At 38.4% G+C, this 13310-nt stretch overlaps 2 protein-coding genes across 3 annotated transcripts in view; one reads left to right on the top strand and one right to left on the bottom strand.

Moving 5' to 3' along the window:
* The window catches only part of Dnah12 (dynein axonemal heavy chain 12), a 245694-nt gene extending 240476 nt beyond the window's left edge, over positions 1–5218 (bottom strand). For both annotated transcript variants that reach the window (XM_010612737.3, XM_010612736.3), the window contains exon 1: positions 5033–5218. The gene's annotated coding sequence lies outside the window, so the exon portion shown is untranslated. The remainder of the gene's footprint in view (positions 1–5032) is intronic.
* Positions 5219–5538: 320 nt separating this feature from the next.
* Positions 5539–9987, top strand: Pde12 (phosphodiesterase 12). The gene is made up of 3 exons (XM_010612731.3): positions 5539–6866; positions 8384–8462; positions 8660–9987. The coding sequence occupies exons 1-3, from the start codon at positions 5559–5561 to the stop codon at positions 9100–9102; spliced, it is 1830 nt and encodes a 609-aa protein (XP_010611033.1). The 5' UTR covers positions 5539–5558; the 3' UTR covers positions 9103–9987.
* Positions 9988–13310: the final 3323 nt, after the last annotated feature.

Below are 13310 nucleotides of genomic sequence, written 5' to 3'. Positions count from 1 at the left end.
TCTAAAGGTACAAGTTCCCAATGATGAATGTAAATGTATTGTATACCTAAAATGTACCAATAAAAGAATTTAAAGGAAAAAAATCTAGTTTTGGCTATTCTAGGCCTTCTGCATTTCTATATAAATTGTGGGATCAGTTTTTCAATTTCTGCAAAGTGGCCAGCTATGAATTTGATAGGTCCTTTGCTTTGAATGAAAGGAAATTAATTAAACATATTAATTTGCAGCTGGAAATCCTCCCCTAAAAGCTCTAGTTTTGTGCCTAAGAGTTAAAAATATTATATGAGAGCAAGTAAGTTTATTTAGCAAAACTTTGATTACTTAAAAAGCATTTTGGGATACAATATCAAAATGTGTTTCTCTAGTCATCATGTCTTCTTTTTCTTTGTCCTCCTTTCCCTTCCTCTCCTCCTCTTTCTCATCATCTTCTTCATAATACAAATGGTGAAGATGTTAAGAGAATGTAGAAGGCAAATTTGGTAGGCTATGTACCATTCATTTCAAAACTGAAAATGGAAGTGCAAGGTAGGCATGGTGGCCATACACCTGTAGTCCTAGCTCCTTTAAAGGCCGAAGGACCACTTGGACCAGGAACTTAAGGCCACACTGAGAGATTGCATCCCCCAAAATAAATTATTAGGCCAGGCATGGTGGTACATACCTGTAATTCCAGCTACTCAGTAGGCTGATAAAGGATGCTTACAAATTCAAAGCCAGCCAGAGCAATTTACTGAGACTCTATCTCAAAATAGAATTTTTAAAAAGGCTGGGACATAGCTCAGTAGTAGAGTGCTTACCTAGAATTCATGAGGCCCTGGATTCAATCCCCAGTACCAATAAACCAAATAATTAATAAAATTTTAAATAGGTATGCAGGGGAAAGAAATGAATCCATATGCTTAAAAGCTCTTTATGGACTTAAAACTTGGATATATTTTACATAAGTTCCTTGAATTCGTCCTCAAATTAATTTTACTGGTATTATATTAAATAACAATTACTATATTAAATAGTTGTGTTATATATACTATGTAGCAATTTGTAACAAAATTGATACAATAATTAAACAAACACAAAGAGATAGAAAAGTAGAAACCTTAAGAAAAGGTAAATGGAAATTATTGAGTTTGGACAGTCTTATCACCAGATACTACTCAAAACTTCTGTATGCTATCACTCAAAACTGCAACATCTTGCTGACTTTATATAAAGTATCTGTGTGAATTTATAGCTAAATGGATGGACCTTGAGACCATACTCCTAAGTGAAATAAATCATCAGACACATATGTTTAAATACAGCATTGTTTCTCTTGTGTAAGAAACCAAAGCTGGAAATAAGGACTGAAATGTATAGTGGATGTTGGGAAACGGAAGAAAGTGTTAAAATGGGAAGGGGAACAAGGGAGAAAGGAAGGAAGGGACAAAGAAAAGTAAAAATGGAAAAAATGGAAACAAAACTTCTGTACATAGGGAGGAGAGTTGTTTGAGGGGGGCAATGGGATAAATTTATTTTAAAAATTAATTAACTGTGTGATTAACTGAAGTCATTAACCAAAATAAACTTAATCAAAAAAAGAAAGTCTCTGCACACATATCCTTGCAGACATATATACAGGTACAATGACATGAGGCATGTGATGAGAATATAACTCTAAGTCAGCCTGTGTTTTCTGACACAGGCAGAGAATGGCTGAATAAACTTATTAAAAATAATACTTAAAGCAATAACATCATTTATTACTACTAAAAATTATTATTTAGCCATTCTTCCTTTGATATCAGGAAAAACATTATTATCTCAGTCTTCTAATCTCATTTTCATTAAATAATTATAATTTATATAAAAGGCTATAAAAATATTGCTTCAAACACACCATTTATTATACATTACTTTCAAGTATATGAATTCAAAATAAACTTTCTCTGAGAAAAGTGACAAGACAGCAAAAACACTGGATGTAGGGGCCAAGGATTTAGGTCAGTGGCACCGTGCCTGCCTTGCAAATAAATGCAAGGTCCTGAGTTTGATCCTGGTACCAAAAAAAAAGAAGAAGAAAAGAGTGGGAGCTATTAAGGCTCTGCAGAAACTTTGAATGAAAATTACAGTAAACAATGAGAATCAGAATATTAAAAATGTTTTCCCACAATAAAACTACACATTTTCAGTTTTTCCCTTTGAGGGAAATGAAAGCTAAAATTACTTTTGCATAATTGCGAGTAAAACAATTCCAATGCCTTCGTCAGAAAAAAATGCAGAGCTTCCCAATCTCAGTTAGTATGTACTTCTCAATGTAGATGACTTTTTCTTGCCTATTACTTTTCCCCAGGCTCACTATTCTAGTCACACTGGACTTCTTTCTGGTCTGAAAACAAACCAAAATTATTTATGCCTTAAGAACTTTAAAAGAAATAGAAATAAGGGGTCAGGGGTTTAGTGCAATAGTGCTGTGCCTGCCTCATAAGCACAAGGTCCTGGGTTTGATCCCCAGTACAAAAAAAAAAAGAAAAAAAATGCAAGAGACCCAGACCCAATTAAATTTGAATTTTACAGGACACAAAAATCAATACTTTTCCTATACATCAGTACTGAACCCACTAAGGAGGTAATCAGGAAAAACAATTCCATTTACACTAGCTTTTTTTTTTTAATGAGATGCCTAGGAATAACCTAATCATGAAAATGAAGACCTCTATAATGAAAATTATAGAACACTTGAAGAAATTGAACAAGACATTAGAAAACAGAAAGATCTCCCTTGTTCATAAAATGTTAAAATGGCCATATTACCAAAAACAATCTACAAATTCAAATTCTCCTATTAAGATGTTAACATTTTTCAAAGATATAGAAAAATAATCTTAAAATTCATATGAAAACACAAAACACCTAGAATACAAAAAACACCAAAGCGGTCCTAGAGGCATCACAATATCAGATCTGAAATTATATTACAAAACCATTACTATAATAAAAACACTATGGCACTCATACTCTTAAGTGAAATAAATAGGACATACATGTAAATACCGAATAGTTTCTCTGCTGAGAGAAACTCAAACTGTAATTGAGGACCAAAACGTGTAATAGCTAAAGTGAAATAGGAAGAGAAGGTCCAAAGAGGAAGGGGCAGGTGGGAGAGAAAAGGGAAGAACGGAAAGAAAAAATATGAGAAAAGCAAAAAATGGAAACAAAATTGTAAATAGGGAGGGGTGGAGGGGTTGAAGGGAGGGCAGGGAAATGGGCAAAAAATAAGAATCAAGATATATCATGTACAGGTACAAATTCCCAATGATCAATGTCATATTGTACACCTAAAATGTACCAGTAAACTTAATGAATTAAAAAAAAAAACACTATGGCACTGGCACAAAAACAGAAATCTAGATCAATGGAACACAAGATGCAGAAACAAGCACTTATAGCTATCTGATTTCTGACAAGAGGGACAAAAACACACACTGGAGAAAGAAAGCCTCTAATAAATAGTGTTGGAAAAACAGGATATCCATCCATATACAGAAGATTGAAAGTAGATCCTTATTTCTTCCTAACCCCCCTTTATTGAAATCAAATAAAATTGATTTAAGACCTATACATAAAATAGGAAACTTGAGCCGGGCATGGTGGTCCACGCCTGTAATCCCAGCACTTGGGAAGCTGAGGCAGGAGGATCTCTGTGAGTTCTAGACCAACCTGGGCTACATAGTGAGTTCCAGGTCAGTCTCAACTACATAGTGAAACCCTGTCTCAAAAAAAAAAAAGAAAAAAGAAAGAAAGAAAAAAAAAAGGGAAACTTTGAAACTGGGGGAGAAGGGTGAGAGGAATCCACCTGCTCTGTCCCTAGGGATGTAAACTAGTATAGCTACTATGGAAATCAGTATGTCATTCATCAAAAATCTAAAGCTAGGCCATTTGAGCAATACTAACCCCAGAAAACTCATAAAAGAATTAAAGACAGCATACTGTAATGATATATGCATACTCATGTTTACAGCAGCAGAATCCACAACAGCTAAACTGTGGAAAAGGATTAAATGCTCATCAGCCAATAAACCGATAAAGACAATGTGGTAATTATTAAGGACAAGGTGGAGTATTATCAGCCATAAAAGGATGAAATCATATCATTTGCATAAAAATGGATAAACTGGAGACTATCGTGTTAAGCTAAATCTATATTTTAGATGACAGGAAACTAAAAGACTTTTAAGAATTGGGGAAGATCAAGGGCTGGGGAAGGAAAGGCAGAGAAGGGCAATGGGAACTAAAAAAAAAAATACACACACACACACACACACACACACACACACATATGCAAGCCGAGCATGGTGGCACACGCCTGTAATCCCAGCACTCCGGAGGCTGAGGCAGGAAGATCACTGTGAGTTCGAGACAAGCCAGGGCTACATAGTGAGTTTCAGGTCAGTCTCAACTACATAGTGAGACCCTGTTTCAAAAACAAACAAACAAAAAATATATATGCATGTACAAATACACCACAATCTCATCAATCGTTGATATGCATTAATTTAAAATTGAATTCTGACAAACAAAAGAATTGCCTTTTTACGTAGAAGGCATTCATCATTACACCTTAATTGAAATTTAACTGGGAGTCCTGCATTCTTATTTGCAAAATCTGGCAATTCTAAATAAAAAGGTTTTCCTCTTTACTAATTAAAAACAAACTGACCGGGGACTTAGCTCAGTGGGGCCGCGCCTGCCTGGAAAGCACAAGGACCTGAATTCCATTCCCAGTTTTAAAAAACAAAACAAAAACAAAAAAACAGCTTTCCACAAGTTCTCAGTACTACTCGTTTCTGTCAGTTTTCTAAACTGTGGCTTTCAGAGGTCTGTAACTTAATCTCTAAGAGACGGACAGAGATCTACCTGACAAAAATTGAGGCTTAAGTAAGGTGTTGTGTGTCGTGTTTTTAGCATAGCTAGCGTTTAGTAAATGGAAGTTATTTAACTACCATCAGGGCTCAGCTCAGGCGCAGACCCAACCCGAGTTATCTAACCACCACACCTCAGAAAAGGAAGAGCAGGGCCGGCAATACCGCGGAGAAGAAATGAGCAACGCTTTCAATCCGAACGCGACTCCTCCCACGCCTTCTGGGAGCCCGCCCAGGCCTCGACAGAAGGCCGGGAGTTGAGGTAAGAGCCAACAACCGCCACTTCCGGCAAACGGAGCCACTTCCGGTTTGGTGCACCTTCCCTCTCTCTTATTAGTCTGCACTTTCAACAAAACTCTGGAATCTGGCATTTTCATCTGTCACCCCTATATTTTCTTCACTGTTCCCTCATTCTACCCCAGGTTAAATGTAAAAAATAAGCTGCTAGAAATTGGAGACAGGCATGGCTGCAGAAAGAAGGAGCAGGTAGGAGGGCTGGCGAAAGTGCACAGCGGGAGCACCGCACACCCTTTCCTCGCCGGACGGAAGTTGCAGGATCTGAACAGCTCCCGGAGCCGGTGGCTGTAGCTTCCGAGCCTCAACTTGATACTGGGTCACTCCTTGGCCCCTGGTCCTATCAGCTTCTGGGCCGCCAGGTTCATGTGGAGGTTCTCAGGCGTCCGCGCCGCGCTTCGAGGGGTCCGGACCGCGGTGGAACAGTGCAGCCCGGCCGAGGCCGTGACTGAAAGGGCGGTGGGCGCGATGGAGCGAGCCGTAGTGCGCTGTGTGCCCTCCGAGCCCAAGCTGAGCCTGTCGTTTGCGCTGGCAGACGGCAGCCATAAGAACATGCAGCGCGATCAAAGCGAGCCGCTGGGTCGGGTCCTGAGCCGGATCGCTACCAACGCCCTCAAGGGTCACGCAAAGGCTGCCGCGGCCAAAAAGAGCAGGAAGAACCGGCCGAACGCGAGCAGCGGCGCCGACTCTTCAGGGCCTGGTCCTGAGCCGGCTGCGGCCTCTGAGCCGGTGGTGAAGCTGTATTACCGGGAGGAAGCAGTGGCTGAGGATGTACTCAATGTGGACGCCTGGCAGGACGGCGCGGTGCTTCAGATCGGCGATGTCAAGTACAAAGTGGAGCGCAACCCGCCAGCCTTCACCGAGCTGCAGTTGCCGCGCTACATCATGGCGGGCTTCCCGGTGTTCCCCAAACTCAGCCTCGAATTTGGGAACCCAGCGGGCTGCCTCTTCCGCTGGTACAAAGAAGCCAGGCCCGGAGCGGCGGAGTTTGAGGGCGGTGGCCCCTCTTCCTTGCCTCCCTCTTCTTTGTCTGCCACTTGGACGGAGGCCGGTGTGCAGGAGCGCGTCTACACCCCATCCAACGCTGACATCGGGCAGCGGCTCAAGCTGCACTGCACACCTGGCAACGGGCAGCGCTTCGGGCCGAGCCGGGAGTTGGAAAGCGTGTGCCCGGTGGAGGCGGGGCCTGGCACCTGCACTTTTGACCACCGGCATCTCTACACCAAGAAGGTGACCGAGGACGCTCTCATCCGCACGGTCTCCTACAACATCCTGGCAGACACGTATGCCCAGACGGAGTTCTCCAGGACTGTGCTGTACCCATACTGTGCCCCCTACGCCCTGGAGGTCGACTACCGCCAGAACCTTATCCAGAAGGAACTCACGGGCTACAGCGCAGACCTTATCTGTTTGCAGGAGGTTGACCGCGCAGTGTTTTCAGACAGCTTGGTACCGGCTCTAGAGGCCTTTGGGCTAGAGGGCGTGTTTCGAATCAAGCAGCACGAAGGTCTGGCCACTTTTTACCGGAAGTCCAAGTTTAGCCTCCTTAGCCAGCATGACATTTCTTTTCAGGAAGCCCTGGAGTCCGACCCACTTCACAAAGAACTGCTGGAGAAGCTAGTTTTGTACCCACTGGCTCAGGAGAAGTTGCTTCAGAGATCTTCTGTCCTGCAGGTGAAGTAGCTCCGCCTGTCTCCATGAACTCAGGCATTTTTAGGGACCTGAAAGGGTGGGGTGAAGAGATGATATTGAAATGAAACTATCCTGGTTTTATTGAAACTTATATTTACTCTTGTATCCTCGGTACAAGGTTTAGTATTCATTCATTGATTCAGCACATTTATTGAACGCCTATATTGTGCCTGCCACACTGCAGGTTGCTTTCAACTTGGTAAACAAGGACTTTCTTAATGTTTACAGTCTAGGGAGACACATGCTAAATACAAGAATAATGGTAGCAGCTAATTTTTTTCTTACTATATTTGTCAGTCACTGACAATTTAAAGGACCTAAGGTTTAAGTGTTTTATGTGCGTTTTATGAGGTACTTCATAATTATTAGCCAGTATTTTGTATCACTGGCTCACTTGACCTGTTCTTTCCTGCTTGATCCACCAGTGGTTCAGTCTGCCAGTAGCAAGACATACTAATTACTGCCCATCATAAACATGTTAATCTTTACAGAAATCTACCTACTCCTGTTTTGAAGATGTTATTCTTCTAGTTTTATGAGAAAATGGTCAAATTTATTTACCAGGTTCACACAGCTATGGGGACAGGATTCTCAGCCAATTGATTATACTGTATTTACCACCATCACTGAGCAAGGTGTTCACTGCTATCTAGTTTAAAGTTATGTTCATTTATAAAAACATGCTCGTTGCATGTCCAAAGTTTTTAAGCAGTTGGTCTCGTTCAAACTAAAAGAGTTAGCAATGAAAAAAAATTTTTTAAACAACCAGGCATGGTGGCACACACCTCTAATCCCAGCACTCTGGAGGCTGAGGCAGAAGGATTGTCATGAGTTCAAGGCCAGTTTAGACTACACAATGAGTTCAAAGCTAGACTGAATTACACAGCAAGACTCAAACTTATAGCTGCCTTTTTTTTTTTTTGCACTTACTGTGTTTTTGTGCACCTCTGTGTAAGTTCATATAATTGAATGCACACAACAGCCCTCCATGAAGGGAGATCAAGGCCAGTAGACTACACAATGAGTTCAAAGCTAGACTGAATTACACAGCAAGACTCAAACTTATAGCTGCCTTTTTTTTTTTGAGCACTTACTGTGTTTTTGTGCACCTCTGTGTAAGTTCATATAATTGAATGCACACAACAGCCCTCCATGAAGGGAGGATATGGTCCCTTTGTCATTATGAAACTGGCTTAGAAAAGTATCTCTCTGTGCTATAAATGATAAATATTCAAACAAGCCTGCCTGATTCCAAAGCCTGTGCTTACAGATTTGAAAACACTGTCTCCAACCTTAACATTGACATCTGAAGGGTATTTTTATAGGAGCTTTATATGTTGGACAGTTACAGTGGATCCCAGTCATATATATCCTAAAACATGAGATTTCATAATTGCTGTCTTCATCAAGGGAAGGAAGTGGAATACAATGTCATTTCTTATTAGATAAAAAACATTCAGGAAATTGATACCAACTGAACTCTTGACACTTTATTTTAGGTTTCAGTTCTTCAGTCTACAAAGGACCCTTCTAAAAAGATATGTGTTGCTAATACACATCTCTACTGGCATCCCAAAGGTAAGTTTTACTGTATTTGGCTTCACAGTGACTTCAACAGTGATAAATTTGTTAAAATGCACACAGTATATACAGTATCTTGAATGTCACTCAGATTCTATAGTTTGTGAGGTTGGATTTTTTTTTTTTTCTTTTTTTAGTTAAAGACAACTTTTAGAAGTATTTACATTAATTTATTTTATAATTTTTATTCCTAGGTGGATACATTCGTCTCATTCAGATGGCAATAGCCTTGGCTCACATTAAACATGTCTCATGTGATCTGTATCCTGACATTCCTGTTATATTTTGTGGGGACTTCAATAGTACACCATCAACAGGAATGTATGAGTTTGTCATCAATGGCAGCATTCCAGAGGATCATGCAGACTGGGCTTCCAATGGGGAAGAGGAAAGATGCAACATGTCTCTCAAGCATTTCTTCAAATTGAAAAGTGCTTGTGGTGAACCTGCTTACACAAATTATGTGGGTGGCTTTCATGGGTGTCTAGATTACATTTTCATTGATTTAAATGCTTTAGAGGTTGAACAGGTGATCCCATTACCTAGTCATGAAGAAGTTACCACCCATCAGGCCTTACCTAGTGTTTCCCATCCCTCTGATCACATAGCTCTTGTATGTGATTTAAAATGGAAATAGATTTGCTTAATGGCATTTGTTTAAAGTCTGAAAAGGAAATTACCTACTTTGTAGGAAATTTAATGTAACCCCCAAAGAGGACCTCTAGCCACTAATATAAACCTTATGTTCATTCCCTCGTAATGTTCCAGATGTCTTTGTCACACACTATTCATGTTTGCACTTTATAGTTTCTCTACCTTTTTTTCCATAAACTTGGAAGAAAAACAAATATATTTATGACTAGCAAGAAGAAAACTGAATTGTGTACATTTTCAGAAGTGATTTTTTAAAGCTGGTAATTAAGAATTTTTAAAATACCCTTTGAATGATCTTTCATAACACATTTCAAATTGAATCATGTTTCTATAATTAGGGGAAAGGAAATGCACACAGGTTAAGGTGGGAGACTTAAGTTCTGACACATGGAAGGAATAACTTGAGGGCCTGCCTCTACCTCAGTTTGGTCAGCGAATTATTACAATTTCAGAGCTTTAACGAAAAATTAAAACATACCATCACCAACTTTTATTTCATCTCCTTCATTTTTCAACTAACAAAATATTTGCATTCTTTAGTTTTTAGTACATGGTATGCAGGGACATAATATATTTTCATTCATACTGAAGCTCATTTTAATTTTTAGGATGTAAGCAGTTTAATATTCATAGTGAGCAATGACATATTCATTATCTTCTAGTCTATGAAAAATGTTCATAAATCAACAGGGTATCAGACTGTGATATTAGAGAATACAGCACAATACGTTATTTTATGAGAAACTGTCTACCAGTCAGGCTGGAAAACTTTAGATGAAGCATTGAGCATTTCTACATTACAAGTATTTTCAAATTTTTGTTTTTATAAATAGGAAAAAAGGGGCCCGGGATTTAGCTCAGGGGTACCACCACCTGCCTAGCAATCGTAAGGTCCTGAGTTCAATCCCCAGTACCAATAAACAGGAAAAAAGTAGTAGCATTATTCAGCATATCTGAAATAAAAACTTTTTATAGATGAGCATTATAATTGAGTTGCAGAACAACACTGTATATATAAAACATTGTAAAAGAAAATTTATGAAGCCAAACTCAAAACTAGAAACAAGGGGTGGACTAAATAGTGTCCACAAGAGTAACCAAACTTGACTGACTCATTCATCACCATACTTTATTTTTAATCCTTTAGCTGTTGCTTTTGATGTTTAGGATAACTGTAATGTTATCTCATATTCTGCATTTAATCTCTAGCTCAAGTATTAAAAGCCTACTCGCCTCAAGAAAAGCTCTGAGTCATGAAAGCCCATGTTTCCCATTCTTTAATCTCTGAAGCTAATACCATAAGAAATGGTTCTCTTGTTAATGTAGTCTGTACTTTCACATCCTGCTGTCAAATGTATTGTTAACTCTTAGTTTAATAAGTTTGAAAATGAGATTTTCCCAGCACTTCATATTGAACCTTGAAGTACTTGAAGGAAAAGATTAAAGAGCCAGTTTATTGGGATCTTATTTAGAAAACACTATAAATGAATAAATTGATGCTACCAAATTGTGCCTTTGTAAGTACCATTTTTGAGAGCATTTTAACAGCAGTTTATAAATATGCAAATAAAACTAGAATCTGATTATTTTTACAACATACTTTTTTCCTTCCTTTTTTAAAAAAGATTTTTATTTTTTCACGTTAGGGTCTCACTATGCAGCTTAGGCTGGCCTTGAACTCTTATGTAGCCCAGGCTGGCCCTGAACTTGTGGTGATCAATATGTAACCTTTTGCATCTGGCTTTATTTAGTTGGCTTTTATGGTTCATCCTTGTTATAGTATGTATCAGTACTGATTGCTTTTGTGGCTGAATAATATTCCATTAAATGGATATACCACATTTTGTTTAAGTTAAGTGGACATATGGATTCCTGTCTTTTAGCTGCTGTGAACATTTGCGCACAAGTTGTTGGTTTGAACATATACTTTAAATTGTTTTGGGGTATATTCCTAAAGGTAGATTGCTGGGTCATATGGTAATTCCCTTTAACCTTTTGGGAAACTGCCAGCTTTCCACAATGGCTGCACTATTTTATATTCTCCTAGTGATGTACAAGAGTTACATTTTCTGCATACCATCACCAATTTATTTGCTTTTTAAAAAATAGCTATCCTAGTGGATGTTAAATGGTACCAATGCATTTTTAATTTTAGTTGAATTATCTTTGTTGTAGTCATGAACTAATTATTCACAATGGTTTACTCACCCTATTTTTCTAGACAGCCCATCTAGAGCAATTCCTACTTATTTTTATAGGCTTTAGCAAGTGGAAGTTTCCTTTGAGGAGATCTGGGAAGACTAAAGTTACAAAATTACCAAAGCATTAGGTGCAGGATACACCTGTAACTCCAGCTGCTTGAGATGGGGAGGCAGGAGGCTTGAAAGTTCACCTGCTAACTTCACAAGACAAAAAAATAAAAAGGAATTGAGGTATATTTCATTGGTAAAACACCATTGGTGGTTTAATCCCTAGTACACCAAAAAAGCCAAAAAACTCACCCATGAGTACAAAAAAAAAACATGAGTACAAAATAAATCAGAAGCCTCAAATTTAAAAAGTCCTTTTAAAAATATGAGTCTAGATCTGGGGTCTTAGCTCAGTGTCACTGCACCTGCCTCAAGCTCAAAAGCCCTGAGTTCAATCCCCAGCAACCCCAAGAAGAGTCTACAGTGATGTTTCAGAGGACTTGCTTACTCAAATTGGCTTTTAAGCAGTTAACAATGCTCTACTTTAAATCTCAATTTACATTCACAGGAATAGCAAGCAAGAATGTCTAAATACTCCTAAGAAAAAAATTATATTCTGCCTCTAAAAAAATTTTTGAAAACCCTAAGTTCAAGAAAGGCTTTAAATTTTTTTAAAAAATGGACTTAACAGATGTCTACAGAGTGTTCCACACCACAAAATCAGAATATACATTCTTTTTGGCTGCACAGGTCATTCTCCAAAATAGACCACGTACTAGCTCATAAAACAGGTTTAAATAAATGCAAAGCAATCAAAGTTATCTCATGTATATTATCAGACCGTAGTACAATTAAGCTGGAGATCAATAGCATAACAAACCTTAAAAATGGCACAAACACATGGAAATTGGACAACACACTCCTGAACAATCAATGGGTCACAGAGGAAATTAAAGAAGAAATTAGACAGTTTTTACAAATTAATGATGCCAATACAACATACAGGAAATCTATGGGACACAGTGAAAGCAGTTCTACATGGAAAATTCATAGCAGTGAATGCCCATGCTAGGAAAACAGCGAGCTCAAATAACCTAATGATGGATCTTAGGCTCCTAAAAAAAGAAGAGCAAGAAAAACCCAAAGCTCATACAAGGGAGGAAATTATAAAGATCAGAGCAGAAATCAGTGCAATGGAAACTAAGAATGCTTAAAAAAAATGAATCAAAAAGCTGGTTTTTTGAAAGAATAAATACAATCAATAAACCCTTAGCCAACCTGGTCAAAAAAAGGAAAGAAAAGGCTCAGCTCCATACAATTAGGAACAAAAAAGGTGAAGTCATAACAGATCCAGCAGAAATCCAGAGGATCATCAATACCTATTTCAAGAACCTGTAGTCCATTAAAATGGGAAACACAGAAGAAATGGACAGATTTCTTGATACTTATGAATTACCAAAGTTGAACAAAGAAGATTAAAAAAAATTCTAAGCACCCCAATTACAATCAGTGAAATTGAAAACGTAATTAAAAGTTTACCAACAAAGAAAAGGCCAGGTCCTAATGGCTTCACTGCTGAATTCTATAAGACATTTAGAGAAGTACTGCCACTACTCTTTAAACTTTTCAATGAAATTCAATGGGAAGCAATACTTCCAAATTCACTTCTGGAAGCAAGTGTTACTTTGATTCCAAAACCAGGGAAAGACCCAACCAAAAAAGAGAACTACAGGCCAATCTCCTTAATGAACATAGATGCAAAAATCCTCAATAAGATACTGGTGAACAGAATACAGAGGGTCATCAAGAACCCTGACCAAATCAGATTTATTTCAGGGATACAAGGATGGTTCACATATGTAAATCAATAACTGTAATATACTATATTAACAGAGTCAAGGACAAAACCCATATGATCATCTCAATAGATGCAGAAAAAGCATTCGACAAAATTCAACACCCATTCATGATAAAAACCCTACAGAAAATTGGAATAGATGGT

The sequence above is a fragment of the Fukomys damarensis genome, unplaced genomic scaffold, assembly GCF_012274545.1.
Source record: "Fukomys damarensis isolate Sample0158 unplaced genomic scaffold, DMR_v1.0_HiC HiC_scaffold_28, whole genome shotgun sequence".
Taxonomy (NCBI): Eukaryota; Metazoa; Chordata; class Mammalia; order Rodentia; family Bathyergidae; genus Fukomys; species Fukomys damarensis.
The sequence above is the reverse complement of the archived record's forward strand: the minus strand, read 5'-3'. Positions and strand labels throughout refer to the sequence as shown.

Bases quoted from the DNA above. Each gene is read 5' to 3' on its own strand.
- Pde12 (XM_010612731.3), top strand. From the start codon at position 5,559: ATGTGGAGGTTCTCAGGCGTCCGCGCCGCGCTTCGAGGGGTCCGGACC. The intron at 6,867-8,383 runs GTGAAGTAGCTC...ACTTTATTTTAG, and splicing joins AGAGATCTTCTGTCCTGCAG to GTTTCAGTTCTTCAGTCTAC. The intron at 8,463-8,659 runs GTAAGTTTTACT...TTTTATTCCTAG, and splicing joins TCTCTACTGGCATCCCAAAG to GTGGATACATTCGTCTCATT.